We start from the raw sequence: 18,777 nt of genomic DNA on the forward strand, positions 1-18,777 counted from the left end.
AGAGAGAGAGAGAGAGAGAGATTTAAGCGAAATACCCAAATCCCACAACCCTAATAAAAATCAAGTCTTTCGATATTTAGAGAAGATGAAAGAGACAGATATCGAACTGGGTTTGCTCTGTTTCTGGATCCAAATACAGCTCCTACCTTCACAGACATTAAAGCACCTCTCTTTCTTTCTTTCTCTCTCTTCCCTCTCTCTAAATCCTAATTTATGAGAAAAAAAAATAAAAAAAATTCACTAATCCTTAAAATAAGACAAAACACACATAAAGTGATTTGTTTGTTTTGTGGGAAAAAAATCTTTGAAGAGAGAGAAGAAGAAGAAGAAGAAGAAGATCGAGATTGTTGAGAAAACAACTGTAGACTGTGACACTCCTCTCTCGTCTTTAGAAGAAACTTCGAAATTATTTTTTATTTTTTGATTTTTGTAAATATAAATCTGATTTGGTTTACTAATTTTTGAAAATTAAAATTTTTAAAAATAGCCTAGTGTGGTTTGACTTGGTAACCCCGCTATAAGGCTTAGTTGGCGCAATTACTATTCCTATAAAAAGGGTTGGGAACAAAAGTTTTTTTTTTTTTTCTTCAAATTTTATTATTACATTATCTCTCTGTAATATTTATTGTACATTCATATATTTAAGGAGTAATATATCTCTCCTCCTATATTTCACCATTTTTGGCCGACTGAGAGAATCTTTTTTTATATCTTTCTAAAAATCTTCTGTTAATTCCTTCAAAAAGTAATTACGAAATACAACTATACAAAATCACTGTAACACATATGATTAAATATGGCCCAATAAACAAAACTAGAGAATCAAAACAATTAACACGTCTACAGGATTCGAACCAAGATTTAGCGGGTCAATTCACAAGCACACAACCAAATCAACTGGCATAGTATAACATTTAAATGGCAATATATTCAATATAACCACCGGTGTAGTGGGCTAGTGGTTTAAGTGCAGGAGTTGGATCCTTGTGCTCCCTAGTCCTGATGGGAGGGATGCTTTACGCCATGTCATAAGGTATTAGCAAAGGCTGGTCCCGGGCCATGGGGGAGATTAAAGCCCAGGTCCAAACTCTTCCTAGTTAACAAAAAAAAAAATATATATATATTCAATATATTCTCCAACATGGGTCCGTTATTCATACGGTTATTGATGTGGATTCTTTCGTCTGTGAAAGTAGTATACGAGTTCTATGCTAATTTAGGGAACGAACATTGAGTATCGTGAGAACGGTCTCACTCTAGCGTATGTTCATGGGATTAATGTTTGAATTTTCACACAGACATCATCAATCAAATGTTTCTGGAGGACAACTGATGATCCGTCCAATCCAGTGATGGTAGTATACTTACACTTATGTTCTATGTTCTGTCATCAAAATCGATTAAACTTCCCAAGTTCAATCAGAATCCAGAAACTGAAATTGAATCGCGGATATGAAACGAAACCAAATTAAGAATCTTGGGAAGAAAAAAAAAAAAGAACCTTTAAAACTCGATTTATAAACCTTCTTATCACTGATATTGGAGGCGAGAGAGAGAGAGTGAGCAAGAAGAAAACTTGAGCACCTTTCTAAACGAACACTTTGGATTGGATCAATTCAAGATTGAATCAAGTTTGGTACAAATCAGGAGATTTATAGAAGTGAAAAAAAAAAACCCTAATTCTAATTCAAAGGAAACTAAACATTGCAGAGTGGTGCAATGAATGAAATGACACGTCTGTCTCTCTTTATCATACCCCAGATGGTTTGTTCCTAATCCTGCTTGAACGTCTCACTGGTGTAATCATCTCTTCTTCTCTATCACCCTGTGTAATCCCATAAAACGGGTTAGTGTTAAAAACGATGCAAAAACTTTGTACTTAAGTGATCACTGATTTGATGATGGTACTTACACTTTTGATGGGTATTTTCTCATAAGTTGTGAAACTTCCATAAGAAAAGGAGCCAACAGAGTATTCTGATGCTGAAGATGCCATTGATTCTCTCCTCAACTTGCTACTGCTACTGTTGTTGTTATTCTTCTTGCCTCCTTCGCTTTGAGGTTCTTTGTGGAATGAGCTCTTCTTGTGGAAACTGTTGCTCATTCTGTCATCAACTTCTTCGGCCTTGAAGTTAAGTGAAGAAAGCTTTTCTTTTGTCAGATTCTCTACTGGTACTACATCCTTGATGATGGTCTCAGCGGCTGGTTCAGGAGCAAATACAGCCACAGGTTTTACCTTCTTAACGTATATGTAAGCAACCGCTGCGAGTAGAGCCAGCACAGTCGAGGACAGTACTATCATAACCTTGACTGAATCATTATCAGAGCTTACTTCAGGATGAAGTTCATCACTAGTTTCTGCTGCAGTTTCCCCAAAAGCTTCTTCTGTTCCACTTTTAGCATCAGCTTTGGCTAAGTCATTGTCAGCCTTGTTAGAAGAACTTACTTCAAGATGAAGAAGATCATCACCAATTTCTCCAAAATCTTCTTCTTCTGATCCACTTTCAGCAGCAAGTATCTCACTTTCTTTTTGCTGGTGGAGATTGATGGCAAAGGATTCAACATGCTGGTTAATGTAGATAGCGTCGGATACATCTTCTTCCAGCTTCTCCTGGTCCTTTTTGGATGAGCCTGTTTCAAGCTTTTCTTTAGGACTCACCTCAGACTCTCTCTGTTCTTCAGTGTTCCACTTGAAGCCATTTTCGGAAAGAGCTTTCAAGTTCTCTTCAGTTGCACTCAACTCTATATCTGTGTTCCATCTCACCTCAGTCTGTTCATCAGATTCATTAGTTTCTGCATCCCCATCTGATTTCTCCTCTCCTCCACTCTTCAGCTCAGATCCATTGACAGAACCATCCTCTCCATAGACATCTTCTCCATAGACATTGACAGAACCGTCCTCTCCATAGACATCTAAAAGATTGGTTTCAACTGTGCTCTTCTCTTGTAATGGTTCTTCATTGACAGAACCAGCCTCTCCATAGACATCCTCTCCATAGACATTGACAGAACCATCCTCTCCATTGACATCTAAAAGATTGGTTTCAACTGTGCTCTTCTCTTGTAATGGTTCTTCATTGATTTCAACACTTGTTGGCTGGGAAACAGTATTATCCTCCAGAGTATACGTGAAGTTATGAAATTGCAACTGACCATATTCCTCATTACCTCCTCCAAGACTTGAGATCAGCTTATCCATGTACACAAGTGATGATTCTGTCAAAGTCCAGAACTTTTCACTCAACTCGTCCAAGTTATTAGCTTTTGCAAACTCTGTGATTTCTTGTGGGATATGGAACTCGTTGAAAGTTGAGATCATCAGTGGAGAAAAGGTCATTGAAACCAACAAACACGCCATGGCCAAAGCCAAAAACCAACCAAGAAACTTAAATTTCCTGAAACCAGACTGTTTTGGAATCTGCCTTGTTTCTTTAACGCTCTCACAAACCATTTCTTGATCACTCTCTGCTTCCAATTGCTCCAGATCTTCAATTTCATCTTCTACTACTGTCTCAGCTCCATCCTTGTCCTGTTCCTCACATGTATCAGATTCTTCTACAGACAATTCAGTTTCCGAAGAAGAGCTTTCAGAGATGAAAAGTTCCTCAAGCTGCTTGCACTCATCATAACGCTTCTCGATTCTTGGATTCGGCTTATAATGAAGGAACTGAGGTCTTGGCGACAGATAATTCTTCTTCGGATCATAAGGAGGCAGCAATGTAGTATCAACTTCACGAGCTGCAAATTCAGGAGATGCGTATGGAACAGAAGGACGAGGACTGATCCTGAACCTTGGATCAGAATATGTAATCCCTTTGTTCTCATAAACTTCCTTCTCATCAAAATCAGTCACAGTCATGTCATGTGACCCTTCAAACTGCATCTTTTCGTCAATACAAATGGAGTGTATGACATCTGAAAACGAAACACATGACTTAGCACGGTGATGACTTCTTTTGTAGTCTTCCAAGATAAGACCTTTCACATCAGAGAAGGACCGAGACATATCGTTTTTATCAGACAACACTCTCTTCCTTGGCGATGGATTGATTTTAGAAACTGCTGAGATTGTTGGTGACATGAAGTTCTTGGAAGCTTTTGGAGTTGTAACAGCTTTGGTCTCGTTCTCTTTGTCTTCTCCACCAAAAGAGTTCCTCCGAGTAAACTCTGAAGAACAACAAAACATCACAACACCTCAATCAGCAAGAACATATCAAAGATTCTGAACCAAGATTAGCCAAGAGAATCTATCTACGAGTTACAGGAACACATCTAATAATCGAAAAAGAGAAACCTTTTCCTGATAAAGACTAATTTTAACCCTAATCTAAACTGAGCAAAACCTTTATCCGCAAAGACTAAGTTAAACCCTAATCTAAAAATCGAAACTTTCACGAATTGAGCAAATCTTTATCTGCAAAGACTAAAGTTAACCCTAGTCTAAAAATCGAAACTTTAGAGGAATTGAGAAAGACCCTAACCTGAGGGGATATTGACTTTTGTAATCGCCGGAAAAGGGTTGCCACCAAAGCTCCGGCGTAACGGATCACCGGCTTCAGAGTTTCTGGGTTTAGGGTTTGGTCTGTTAGGGATTGGCGGAGAAAAAGAGGGATTTTTGTTGGTTGGAGAAGCCATTGACTTATACAAATTGTTCGGAATCCTTAATTTGTTAACAAATCTGAGATCTTTAGGTTGTTAAAAGAAATAATGAACCAAGAAAATTGCGAGAGAGAGAGAGAGAGAGAGAGAGATCAAGAAAGCTCTAAAGATTGAGAGAGAGTTTGAAAGTGGGGAGAAAGAGAGAGAGAGAGAGGGACAGAGAGAGAATCGTAACGGCTAGTTGCAATTTTTGGAAAGATCGATCGATCTGAGGATTTAAACGACGGCTACTCGATATTTTTGACCGTTGGTGAATATAAAAAAGGGTGTTTCAAAAATTGTTGGGTCTGAGTCTGACGACCCAAATCCAATCGTTAATATAATAAAGCTGTTAGACATCAGTCATTTGATAGATAATATTTGATTTTGAGACAATATTGCTAAAGAGAGGGGTTATTTTACAATTTTGTTACTCTTAAGTGCAAGTAATTAAAAAGAAAATGTATTTTTACGACTTAAATATATGATCCTTCTTGCTGTCGAAAATATATATATATATATATACTAGATTAGAATCCGTGCTAGAGCACAGGTTGAAATTCTTTTTATTTATATTATAATTTTAAAATAAAATATAATTTATACGATTATTTAAAAAAAATTTGGATAAAACATTATGCAATAAAATCATATGCTTAATATAATGACTTGAAAAAAATATATATTTTGTAAGTTTTATATTGTTAATTTTGTAATTTTATGTATGAAAAATGGTTATGTTTGTTGTTTGTTTTTATTTTAATTTTTGAACATGTTAGGTGAAAGTTTTTTAATATGACCCGTGGTTAGGTAAGATTTTATTTTCAGTTGAACAATAAGATCTCGGAAATCACGATTAAGTGTGATAAATTGCCAAAATTTTATTTCTTTTTACGCCTAAGAATATATTTTTATGCCTAATAGTATATATTTTGTAACAATACATGGAATACTAAAGATTTTATTTAGAAAAATGTATAAATCATTGGAATATTCTCTTTAAGAAGATTTTTTGGGATATTCTTAAGTGTATTCATATAGCCAATGAATTGACCAATTAATCTATAACGTTTTTTTATAACTAACTTATATTTAATATATAACATATTTTGTAACCAACTTATAAAAATTATATAGTCTAAAAAAAGTTGTGTACTTCCGTTTTATCGTATAGGAGATATTTGTTGTTGTTATTTTAAGAGATATTTGGGTCTACACCCTACAAAATAGTAATGTTTAAATCATTCGATTTTCAGTTTGTTTGTTGTTTTGTTTATGAACGATCGTTTTCATGTCAAAAGGAAAAAATTTGTTGTCGTTTTTTCCTGGATAGACAACTGGGTTTTAAGATATTTGGATCTTTAAGAATGATACTACACTCTTTTCACTGAGCAATATTTGAATCATGTTAAGAACAAAGGTTTATAGAATTGTTCTCTTGTTATTAATCTATCTCATAGGATATAGCACATATATAATGATACAATTTTAGAGTTTTAGGTTGATCTACTAATGGGCTGCTAATGGGCATCCATACAATATATAATATTCATAACACTCTCCTTTGGATGACCATTATAAAAATGTAGTTCCAAATGCGCATGTGAGATGCTGCCTCGTTAAAAACCTTACCAGGAAAACTCAGTGGGAAAAACTATGGTTAAGGGAAAAAGAGTGCAGCGCGCTTTTACTCCCCCTCTTGAGTACATCACTTGAAATCTTTGAGATGACTGAACCAATATGATGAAGTAGCTTCTTAAAAATAGTGGTTAGAAACACCTTGGTAAATGGTTCGCCAAATCTTCACTTGAACGAATATGTAGTAAACGTGTATCGCCATTCTTCTATTGGTCATGGGTCTCACAAGTGACTCATCTTTATCATTATCTTTGTTTCTCACAATCTCATCAATGTATTTCAAAGACTTTGAAGATGATAGTCTTTCACCATTGGAATCATAATATTCCTCTTCAGGTGTTTATCTTTCGCGTGTTCTTAGTTGTCTCGTTAAAAACCTTTCAAGGAAAAACCCAATGGGATAAAAACCATGATAAGGGAAAAAGAATACAACCATGCTTATGATCATATTTCTCCCCCTGAAAGCATCATCTTCAGGTTATGCATTATGATCATATATATCATCTTTTTTGAACTGTTATAAACAGAGCCTTAGAGTTATAAAACACATATGATCATCATATATTCTCTCGGGTCATTGGACTTCAAGTCATTTGCACCCTTTTCATATAGAAGATTCCTTTTCCATTTATTTGAACTTGAAGCTCGAATCTTCTTTTTTCATACAATCTTCTAAACAATAATCTTATACATATGATTTTATTCATAATCTCCTTGTAAAACTTTCTCTTTCAACTCTTCTTTCTTAGTATGGTACTACAAGACCATTTTTCTATGTAAGATTATGTAAGCATCCTGAGATAACATCTCTTTCATCAGATGCCAAATCTATAACCTCAAGAAATTTCATGAAATATCTGCTCTTATACAATCTGATTTCTCCATCTTTCAGGAGTAATATTTCATCACTGATTATTTCTCCAAATATTCCTTGGTATATGAAATCTCTACTCGAGATCAGATAATATTTTCATGATCAACATATTTCGCACTTGTTCTTGTACATTTCTTTTAACAAGAACCACTTGTAAGTGCTGAAGAGATAAGAGACACATATAATTTTTCTATTAACGAGTTTAAGCAAATGCCTACATCCTCAAACTTTTTTGAAAATACTTCTTGAACACAATTACAATGAGTGTTCAATCTCGGATTTACACAACCCTAAGATATTCACTTAGCTTGTTCCCGATCTATTTTCAACCTACTATGAGATCACTAAGATCAATAACAATGATCTACACCCATGATTCTCTCATAGAGATAAACTTTCACTATTTTCTCCTCAAAGATGTCAAAAGTCTACAAAACTTTTGCTCGAGAACTATAAAATATTGCTTCTAGCAATATGATCAATTTAAGGAAAACTTCTGACAGTTTGAAAACCTTCTCACTAGACTGAATCAAGTCTTACTCTTATTGTCAAACTCATAAGGGTTCTACATAGTTGCTTCCACCATATGAGAGTGCATTTCTCATAATAAACATCAAGTATTTATGAGAATCATTGTAATACTACATATACTTTATTTCTCATAAAGATCCCCTTATGTTCCACTCATTTTACACTTTCAAGTGTAAGGACTACAAGTCCAAATATTATCTCTTTAAGAGACTTGAACTATTTCATAGTTCTTCTTTTAATGATTAACCAATCATTCTTTGTGTACACTTTTCAATAAAAAATTTTGTATTAACCGCGGTTTATGATCCTCGATTTTCATCAATAATATCATCAACTGCAACAGTGCATGCAAACATATTACGACGTCGATTTGCTTATTGGTTCCTTTTTCATTATAGACATGACTCAACTTGTTGAGATTTCTTTTCATTATGATTCTCAGGTACTTGAATCTCGTTCTTACTCATGTCTACATCTCTCCTAGAGATTTTCCATAACTCTTTGCTTCCTCGGTGCCATATTAATTTATGCTCCTTTTTTCTTTTCCGAGGATGCTTATATTTGGAACCATAAGTCTATCACACTTCATGCGATCATTAGACTTACTAGCAGTTGATCTTATCTTTCTAGGATATTAATTTCAATTGGAGCACAGCTGGTATATGTGACTTTATCACTCAAGGTCAGAAAATGGCTCTTGCATGCTTTTAGCATCTTTGCAAATTTTGCCAATAAATTATCTTTTTAATTTCTAGCACACATTTCTTAGTACGAGGATCAAGATAATTTCTTACAATATATTTCTTTACCAGCTGTTTATTTTCTCCCCTCATGTTGGAAAGACTGAGTCACTTAACCAACAATCTCTGCATCTCGAGATATTCAATCATCAAGAGAGATTTATATCCAACTATTTCCAACATACTTTCAAATCCCATTTTAATCAATGTGGTGGAGCAACTCAATATGTATAACAGATTTAGATGGGGTATATATGGTTTCTGACCCAAACCAATTATAATGGGGAGTACTCATGATAATTTGTTCATGATGCGAATTTATTGACATATAGAGTCATTTGTCAATTACATAGTCTGGTTTCACAACCATTGTCAATTAACCAAATACTCTTGCAAACTCAAGGTTGCATGTTAATAACAAAAATAGATGGTGGATGATCAGTCCACAATATCTCTTTGTATACGTACCAGAAAATTGAAACTATCCGAATTCATTGGGCTGGTGAAAGCCATATAATCGGCTTGCTTTGTAAAGCAGCACACATAAGAAATCATTACGAAAACTCTTTAGGTTCTCTCATGAATCTTTTCAGAAATTTCTGATTATTCTTTTGCATCACTACTCAACCGGAATGGCTTAACCGGTCATGTCAAACAGTGAGATTTTCACAAAGCATTTTATCTTCTAGATAATGCATGTAATCTCTAAAATATTTTTATTGCCCTGGGTAATACTTATGATTTCAAAGTATTTTCTTTGCATATTGTCTCAACATGATTACTTTTCAAATTCTCAAGATTTGCTATTTCATATGAGTGATTAAACTCATTTTGGGTGTGAACATAATCTTATATCTGTTCCATCACTTATGTATGTGGGATTTATGAATTCTCCCCCTCGAGATGATGACACTTCATGTCTATCAATCTCGATTTGAATTCCACTTTGTAATCAATGACATTCTCAAATTGGGTAATGTATTATATCTTAGACCCTTTTAACTTTGAGACTAATTGGGAGATTATAACACATAATTATCAAATTATGTTCTCATAGGCAATTGTATATATACTCTTCAAGAGCTTTCAATACTTTTTCTACTACTTCTTAATATTATAGTAGAATAGTGGAAATTGTCTCACACTAGTTTCTTTCATCGTCATATATCTTATTATTCAATTCTAGTGGAGAAATTAGTCGACATTGAGCGTGACTTTATATATCCTATCCACATTCATGACCACTTTTCTAGCAATTTTCTCGACTAATGTCATTAGTGTTGCTTTCTTTTTCTTTTATAACATAATTCACATAAATAGAGCAACCCAATAGGATGTGATTCATGATCAACATCTCACTATTTTACTCATTTACAAATAACAAGATTATAATATTTTTAAAATATATTTTCATTATATTGTGTTTACATGACAACAATATTTTATGACAAGTCGAATATATTATCTCTAATATATTTCCAACAATGATATTATCTTCTATTTTAATTTTGGTTATAAGTGGAATTTAGTTGTTTATATATATTCTCTTATAGACTTTTAGTCATTTACTTTCTCTAGATTATTCTAAAGAATAAGTGAATTTTTATGGTCATATACTTGGACTTAAACTTCCCCATAGAAGTGAAGCCATGAAAACATGATCATAATCATTATTTAGTAATTTGTTACTAAATTTTCAATTTATTTACCATACAAATCGAAGGACATGATTAAAAATATTTCATCATAATATTATATCTAGTTTTATTAGATTTAAATTTGTGATTAAACAAATATAATTCACAAATATTATAAACAATCATATAAATGAGTGTTCAATTAGTATTAACTATTAAGCATCATTTCTTTATATATATTTATATATATATCTTTTTCTTTTAAACGTTTTTTCGTTAAAGATTTTATTATAAAATTTAAAACGTTTTACCAAAAAATATGATTATATATATTTTTTTTATTTTATTAGTAAACCAACAAATACCGAACAATTAAAACATTTTTTTTTTCGGTGAATCATCCAAGTAGATATGGGTCAATCTGTTATATAGAAAATTGAGTTCTATATAACGAAGCCATGAATATATTAATCATGTTTGATTACTGAAGCAATTAGATCTATATAAATATGTTGGGTAAAATAGTACTTAGCTCGATCATTGCCCGTCTCCGTGTCGATAATTATGTGGGGAGTTCACGGTTAAAGCAATTTTGCCGGATCATCTCACCGTATACACCATGACCGATTAACCATATGTCATGACCATGAAACAACAAAACATGGTGGAGTTAAACTATACAAATCATATATGGTGGAGTTAAAACAACAACATGTCAACATGAACATGTGTCGATCAATAACAAAGCATGGTTTGTGATAACAAATTAATTATTAAACTATTATGATGGGATCTTATATACAAGATGATAAACCAATTTGATAGATGTCACTTATCTCAATAAAAAAAAAATACAGATCGATTAAAAGGGTAAACCATGTGTCATTCATGACCATGAAACGATTTATTTTGATCATAAAACTATATCAAATAGATGGCTTTAGAATTCAAACTACCAAACCGATATAAGTTCATCAAACCAAACAGTAAAGCTTGACAATACCATAATGAATTATGATTCAAGCAGATCGTAGGAATAAATAATAACACACAATCCGTAGCATGAACCGATCACGACCAAATTATAAATCATGCGACGGTAATATAATTTTAGATGCATGAGTCAAATCGTCAATAAGTATGACTCAAACATAAAGTATGAATACTTATCTGATTGATAACGAAGATAGTTTGGTTCTAGAAGAAAGTCTGTCGGTGACGTCTGCTCAATGCCTCAACGTCTCGGCGGTTTGGGGTTTTATTTTTTGTTTTGTTTTTTTTTTTATATAGACAGCTAGGATTCGAGCATACTCATAACGTGTTTAGAACAAAGGTTTAGAGAATTGTTCTCTTGTTATTAATCTATCCCATAGGATATAACATATATATAATGATACAACTTTAGGATTTTAGGTTGATCTACTAATAGACCGATAATAGACATCCATACAATATAGAATATTCATAACAAATCATTCGTTTTTCAGTTTGTTCGTTGTTGTTATTATTATTAGATGTCTCATAATTACGGAAAATAGCAAACCATTCATAATCATATGAAGTTCATATGATTCCATTTACTATAAAATCTTTCTAAATTAATAATACCAGTAAGTTAATAATTATTAATTATATAGAGAGTTTTTTCCTAATTTGGCAATTAAAATAAAATATATATATATATAAGACGTAATCAATATATTCAATATTTTTTAGAATAAATTATAAGAAAAATAACAATTGTCTTGTTTTGAAAAAGACATAAAAAAATTTTGATGCAAGAAAAATATTTAAAATGAATTGAAAAAAAAAGTAAAAAAGTTTAAGCAAAATACAACACAAGAATCATATTTTACTAAACTTTCTTACACAGTATTAATGAATAATTTTATCTAATAATTTATATAATATTAATGAGATCATATATTTACATATGGTTTTCAAAAATAATTTTTATCTTATTATATTATTTAATTGTGTCCAAAATTATATAGTCCCAATTTAAGACGTGAAAAATTATTAGCTTATAATAATTATTAATTTATAGAATATTAATTAATATAAATTTATTGTACTTCATATTTGTCAAACTGTGAATAAGCTTCTCCGTGAATTCAACTTTCGTTATAAACAAGTTGGAAAGTTAATAGATATTTTATTAAGAGAAACTTTTTTAGAAAAATATGATAACTTTTGTAGCTTTCTCTTATGGGATGCTTTGGAGTTGCCGAACAAAGTTTATAACGAATACAAAAAGAAAATATATTAAAAATGTATGAGAGAAAATATAGAAGTGTTCTAAAAATACTTGTTTGAAAAACGTTTTTTACATTGTCTCTGAAGGTGATCTTTTATTAGTGGTCTAACTTTAATAAAAAAAATAAATAAAAAATTATTATTTTTATTTTTTTTAGAAACCTTCACAATTTCCATCATTAGAGGTGGTCTTAAAGCATCTAACATTTAAATTTTAAGCGACAAAAAATAGAACTAATTATATTAAAAGAAGAACTTAAAGGTTAAAAAAAAAAACATATCCTCTATTTTTCTTCTTCTATTATTATTTGGTACTATTTCAGTTTTAAGAAACTCATTTAGAACACCTATTGGAGATGTTTAGTACTTCTACGTGACACTTAAATCAATTTTTGATTTTTACGAATTTACAAGATTTGATTTGGAGAACTTTCTCTATTTAAACTAGAACATTTAGAATAATTTTTTATTTAAAAAAAAAAGTGTAACTCTTCTATTTAAATTTAAATTTGTGAATTCTCCACACTTTTAAACCTTCAATATTTTATGGGAAAACGTCCTGGTTTTCCATGAAAACTATGATATCGTACTAGATAGAGTCCAAACTTTACCCTCATCCCAGATGTCTTTCCTGAAATTCTTCCCAACCTATATACCCATATATCGGAATGTTTTCGGTTTAAAGAATGAACCGATAGGAAACCGTCCATAACAAATACAAAACCAAAAATAAAAGCCGAGTAGTGTTAATAACCCGACCCGAGAAGATACATCTATAACTCCATTAAAATCCCCAAATCCTCAAACCCTAAAAGCATAAAATTCTTAAATCGATCTCTGTAACCGCAACCATGAGCAATGTTTCTGGAGCTTCGAGTGGTTCATCAAATGTCCGACAAAGAGGATTCATCGTTGGGGTGCCTTTGGTGTGGGGAACAAATCGTGGCAAAGAATTCCAAATCCGAGCCTAATCCTTCTCGGCGATACTTTCGATGTCGAGAAGCAGCAGCAAAGAAGGTACTATGTTATGCTTTGTCGAGATCGATTCTCATCAATTCTCATCAATTCTCATTGTTTTGTATGATATAATTTAGCTTGTGAACGATAACCACACCTTTAAGTGGGTCGATGAGGCATTGTTGGACGAGGTAGCAACATTGGGTGTTCAAATTGAGAGAGTAAAAGAAGAGATGAAAGAGCTTACAATAGAGACATTGCAAGACCAGAAGATGAAATTTGAGAAGATGCAAATGGAGTTCGAGAAAGAGCTATTTGAGAGGGTTGAAGAAGTTTTGTTGGAAGCAAAAGCTGAATTGCAATGTAGGATGAAGAAGATTATAATTGATGTGTTTTCGGTTTTATGATCATGTTTGCTCTGTTTAAGCTTGTATGATGAGCTATTGTAAACTATTGTTCGGTTGTATGCTCTGCTTTATGCCCTTGTTTGTGTTGATTGTGAACTCTTGTTGGTGTTGCGATTGCATTTAATAAGATAAGACATTCCACATTTCATAAAAGGCAGAACATGATGAACACATGTTCTGAAAACAAGCAGAATGATAAGGTTTTGAAATCATGTTCTCAACATGATCACAGACCAAAATACAGATCCAACTAGTCTCTTAGACCAAAAAACAGACCCCTAATACCATAATCTTCCATATTCAGGCTTGTGAAAGTCCTCCACCACCATGAGATAGTCCTCCACCACCCTGAACAACTTTTCCTCCACCAGATTGAGAAAGTCCACCACCATCTTGAGAAAGTCCACCACCTTGAACAACTTCTCCTCCACCACCTTGAGAAGCCTGAAAAACCGCAAATTCCAAAAAATGAGAACAAGAAACCGCAAACTCATTTACACCTGGCTTCCTCTTCTTGTCTGCCTTAGTTATCTTCTTTCTCCCAGGTTGTGGTGGCTCAGGTGGAACATAAACATCCTCACCTAAAGTTGAAGGCCAGTGACGAGCACCCCTTTGTGGAGTAATGCCATTTGTGTAGTTAAGCCTCCACATAGCAGTACGGAACCACTGACACACATACTCATCAGGATTTAACGTCCTCTTCAGAATCACCCCATACGCATGCTCACATGGAATCCCACAGATTTGATACTTCTTGCAGGTACAAGTCATATTTTGTAAAGACACTATGTGCTTGTCTCCATCCAGTGTGACTTCAAAGCACCCATTAGTAGAAGGATAAACTTGGCATTCTGAAGCTTTCTCATGCTCTCTAGCAAGAAACTTTGCCACATATGGAGTACATAAACCTGAAACATCAAAAACCAAGAACATTTCATTACATATGTAGAAACCTGAAACATCAAAAACCAATAACATTTCCAATAAAATTAATTACCTTTGTGAGAATGAGAGAGAGCTGAACGTTTGGCAATCCGAACCATAGACAGTCTTCTAACTGTCTCCAACATTGCCACAAACGGTTTCTCCCTTGCTTTGTCGATGGTCTTGTTGAAAGATTCTGTGAAGTTGTTGTCAACATCGTCGCAATAACCCCCCATCTTATAGAAGGCACAACACCAGCTCTTTGGTTTTTCGACTTCATAACATCATCATACACACCAGTGTCATAAGCGTGTATCCGTTCCAATCTCTCACCGAACTGTTTTGCATTATAGCTCCAAGCCATATGCCAGAGGAGTGGCTTCATTTGCTTCTTGGAAGGATGATCCTTCTTCAAGTTCCCATAGATCTGTCTAACACACATTCTATGCTCTATTTGTGGTAACTCCAACTCCACAGCTTTTATCAACCCCTAATTAAGAACCAAAAACCAAACATATTAAAAACGAGAACATTCACATTTATCAACCAATATAATAAATTAGTTAGATAGATACCTTTTGGTCGATCAGACACTAAAATGTAACCATCTCCCTCGTTTAGCTCCAGGTCAGTCTTCAATCTCTTCACAAACCATAACCAGTTTTCTTTGTTCTTAACTTGAACAACACACCAGGCTATTGGATACATGCCATTGTCTGCATCTCTGCCTAATGCAGCAAGCAACTGTCCCTTGATCTTTGACTTTAAGAAGGCGCCATAAACTCCTATTATTGGCCGGCAAGTCTGTTTCCAAGTTCTTCTAAGGGCATCGAAACAAACATAAAACCGATTGAACAACTCTTGACCAGCATCATTCTTAATTGTATCAATCTCCACAACAGACCCTGGATTTGCTTCCAATATCTCAGCTTGGTAATCTCTCAGTCGTGAAAACTGTTGTTCATACTCATACTCTATCCATCCCAAAGCCTTTCTCCGAGCAGCTTGACATTGTGGCCTAGTAGCTGATATCTTCTACCTTTCCATGATAATCTGTTCAATCCTCAAAGGCTTGTAATGATCAGGGTTCCTCTCTAATCTTATCGAGAAAAATTCTAGCTATGACTGGGGTCTTAAACATCTCACACTCACCATTGGGGGTACAACAATGCTTATCAATGTATTTCGTAATCCTCCACTAGGATGCTTTTGGAAGACGTGCAGAAAACACTTTCCACTCACAATTTCCCTTATCCCCAACACATATAAACCCGAGTTTATCTTTGTCATACCTGTACTGCGTCAAATTGTAACCGGTATGTAGTGCATAGTCCAAGACACTCTCCTTGAATGCGACTCCATTGTAGAAGGATTGGCCTTTCCACAAAGTTCCATCACCACGTCTGATATTCATAAACACCCTCTCAAGACCCGCACCACGACCACGACCTTCTTCCTCGTCGTCACTTTCTAGGTACGTATCATGACGAATTGACTCTTCAGCATCGGTAAAATCCTGAGCAAGCCTATCGACGTGAAATTCATCTCGATCCTCTCCTTCTTCATCGTACTCTCGTTCCCCAACACCATCTCTTTGCCCAATACCATCTTGTTGCCCAAAACCAGCTCGGATTATTAAATCCATCGATTCAATTTGAGAAATTGATGGTGAAATTTAATTTTAGGGAAATCGTTTTCTAGGGTTCTTCGCGAGAGAGAAAGAAGAGAAAGGTTAAAATGTGATTTTTGGGATTTCTCGGTTGAGGGGTTATGTTTTCTAATCGGGTTATAATCAGGTTTTAATCGGGTCGAAATCAGGTTTATTTTGGTTTGTAAACTTTGTCACTCGGTTTAAGAAATAGTAAACCAATTAAACCTATCGCAATGGTGAAATAGATGATAGCTTCTATCCCATGGAGATACAAAACTCAAATTACAATGTCGAAAGTATATAGGTTGGGAAGAATTTCAGGAAAGACATCTGGGACGAGGGTAAAATTTGGGCTCTATCTAGGACGATATCATAGTTCTCATGGGAACCAGGACGTTTTCCCATATTTTATTATAGATATAAGCTACCTCCTACCACAAACTGATATTTTGATGTTAATCTTACACGTTGAATGAACAAGACCTCTTCCATTGGTCCATTGGTTTGAAATATAACTGCTATACATATCATAACATTTACCATTTAAGAATTGCTAAACAAAAGTCAAGCATATATCAATCATAACAAAACATTTGAACCGCAATCTTACAATGTTATTTAATAATAAGATAATACTCAATAGCCCAAAGGAAACTAGTTTTAATCATATGATATCGTAGCATTCTGATATTTTTGAACTCTTGGTTGAATTTGGCTGAAGTGTTGGTTGTCATTTATGCTGCTTTAACTCTTTTGGTATGATTTCATATTAGGTTATGGGATATATCTTATATCTTAATCTTAATATTATTAAAAGAAAAGTACAAATTTAAAAATATCCAAAATGTCTAACTTAATTACTTAAATTGCCACTGAATAATAATAGGGTAATTCTAAAAAAATAGCACTACTTTAAGTTTTTATTCCAAACTTAGCACACACTCTCCTATTTTCCAAAACTAGCATACAAGTTTTTATATGGGTAATTCTCATAAATAGCACCATTTTAAGTTTTTAGTCCAATATTAGCATATATTCTTAAATATTCTAATATTAGCACAAATTTTATATCATTATCTGTCTCTTTTTAATTACTTCACCGTTCGTTGTAATCTTAGTACTTCACCGACTTGTTCTAATGCTAAACTACACCTCAGCGTTTTCCCTCATCTCCTCCTCTCTCCGCCATCAACACCATCCCGACGAATCACAAGCTACCTTAATTCGTCGCTGACACAATTTAAATCTCTTTATCTTTACATATGGGGAGACCTAAAGCTTAACAAAACAGCCCTAATGAACCCAGGAAACCTTTGTCCCTCCTCCATGGCGTGATGTTGACGGTGATGACATCGAAGCTACTCGAATTCTCTCTTGTAACCTGAAGAACTCCACAGTTTTCTGGTTTAATCTATAATGCTGATGTTGCTTCCTCTATTTCCTTCGCTTCATAATTTTCTCGGTTCTGATGGTGATGACGATGAAGAGAATGAGAGGGAGATGATAGTTAAGGCGCTTGAGATTAGGAGGAAAGTGAATGTTCAATCTTTGTGTCATGACGGTTATAGAAACCTCCAATTTCGTGTCTCTTGTAAGGTAAAGCATCGTTCTTTTTTTTTTTGCTATTTGGTGGTGTTTATTAGTGCCCATAAGTTGTTCAATGGTTGGCCTCTAAGACAAAACAAATTAGCTTTTTCAATAATTTGAGAATATTAAAGATTAATTTTACAATGTGTTGGGTTGATTTTGGGAGTTTGAAATGTGTAAAATTCCATTATAATTTTGAATTGTGTAGGTGGTAGAAGCAAAATGAGTTTAACAATGGAATTGTGAAGATTATATGCATGTCAAAAGGAATCCTGACTCCATAAGGACCATGATCGAATGGTTGAAGACCATTCATGTGAAGGATGAATTCATAGGATGTGTAACTATTTATATAAATGGATGTTCTTGTTGCTTATTGAGATGGTTTTGGAGCTGAGTTAGGCCTAGCATACACCATCAATTAAGCATCTATCTTTGTGCTATCTAATGATAAATCTGGAGCATGTTTGTCCTAGAATTTGAATCTTGCTCAGATAACAGTGTCACATGTTTAAACAGTGATTAAACTATTTGTTTTACCAAAATTCTTTTACCATTTTGTTTTAACAGTGATTAAACTTCATAAAGATATGAAACTATGAAGGATTCTTTGAACTTCATGATGACTTTCATAAAAAAGTTTGGATTTTTTAATATCAGAATATGCACGAAAATGGCAATCATTACCCTTAGCTAATAGAGTAATCTACTAATATTTGACTCATTGAAGTAAAACACACAAAAAATAAAGATTTACAAACACATTTATTGAAATTTAGGGGGATTCAACAATACTCATGAACAGCTTCTTGAAATTCAGGAATGACTTCTTGAAATTCAGGATGGTCTTGATAAACATAATGGTGAAAGATTATATGAAGCTTCTTATTTCAATCATTATCTACAACAAGAGAACCAAACTGATATATAGGCAAAA

General features: G+C 33.7%; 3 protein-coding genes across 3 annotated transcripts in view; 1 reads left to right on the forward strand and 2 right to left on the reverse strand.

The window, feature by feature from the left end:
* The window catches only part of LOC104766921 (probable LRR receptor-like serine/threonine-protein kinase At2g16250), a 5,073-nt gene extending 4,839 nt beyond the window's left edge, over positions 1 to 234 (reverse strand). Inside the window, exon 1 of the mRNA XM_019240978.1 lies at positions 1 to 234. The gene's annotated coding sequence lies outside the window, so the exon portion shown is untranslated.
* On the reverse strand, positions 1,585 to 4,824 carry LOC104766922. Its single transcript, XM_010490894.2, has 3 exons — positions 4,482 to 4,824; positions 1,913 to 4,167; positions 1,585 to 1,825 (listed from the first exon to the last, which is right to left on the reverse strand). Exons 1-3 carry the CDS (start codon positions 4,633 to 4,635, stop codon positions 1,751 to 1,753), a joined length of 2,484 nt encoding a protein of 827 aa, XP_010489196.1. The 5' UTR covers positions 4,636 to 4,824; the 3' UTR covers positions 1,585 to 1,750.
* On the forward strand, positions 13,173 to 13,678 carry LOC104768092 (uncharacterized protein At4g04775-like). Its single transcript, XM_010492023.1, has 2 exons — positions 13,173 to 13,331; positions 13,409 to 13,678. The coding sequence occupies exons 1-2, from the start codon at positions 13,173 to 13,175 to the stop codon at positions 13,676 to 13,678; spliced, it is 429 nt and encodes a 142-aa protein (XP_010490325.1).

Source organism: Camelina sativa, chromosome 19, assembly GCF_000633955.1.
Source record: "Camelina sativa cultivar DH55 chromosome 19, Cs, whole genome shotgun sequence".
NCBI lineage: Eukaryota > Viridiplantae > Streptophyta > Magnoliopsida > Brassicales > Brassicaceae > Camelina > Camelina sativa.

Coding starts and splice junctions, on each gene's coding strand:
- LOC104766922 (XM_010490894.2), bottom strand. CDS start 4,635: ATGGCTTCTCCAACCAACAAAAATCCCTCTTTTTCTCCGCCAATCCCT. Junction 4,168..4,481: donor AAAAGTCAATATCCCCTCAG/GTTAGGGTCTTT, acceptor GTTGTTCTTCAG/AGTTTACTCGGAGGAACTCT. Junction 1,826..1,912: donor AGAAAATACCCATCAAAAGT/GTAAGTACCATC, acceptor GGGATTACACAG/GGTGATAGAGAAGAAGAGAT.
- LOC104768092 (XM_010492023.1), top strand. CDS start 13,173: ATGTTTCTGGAGCTTCGAGTGGTTCATCAAATGTCCGACAAAGAGGAT. Junction 13,332..13,408: donor GAGAAGCAGCAGCAAAGAAG/GTACTATGTTAT, acceptor GATATAATTTAG/CTTGTGAACGATAACCACAC.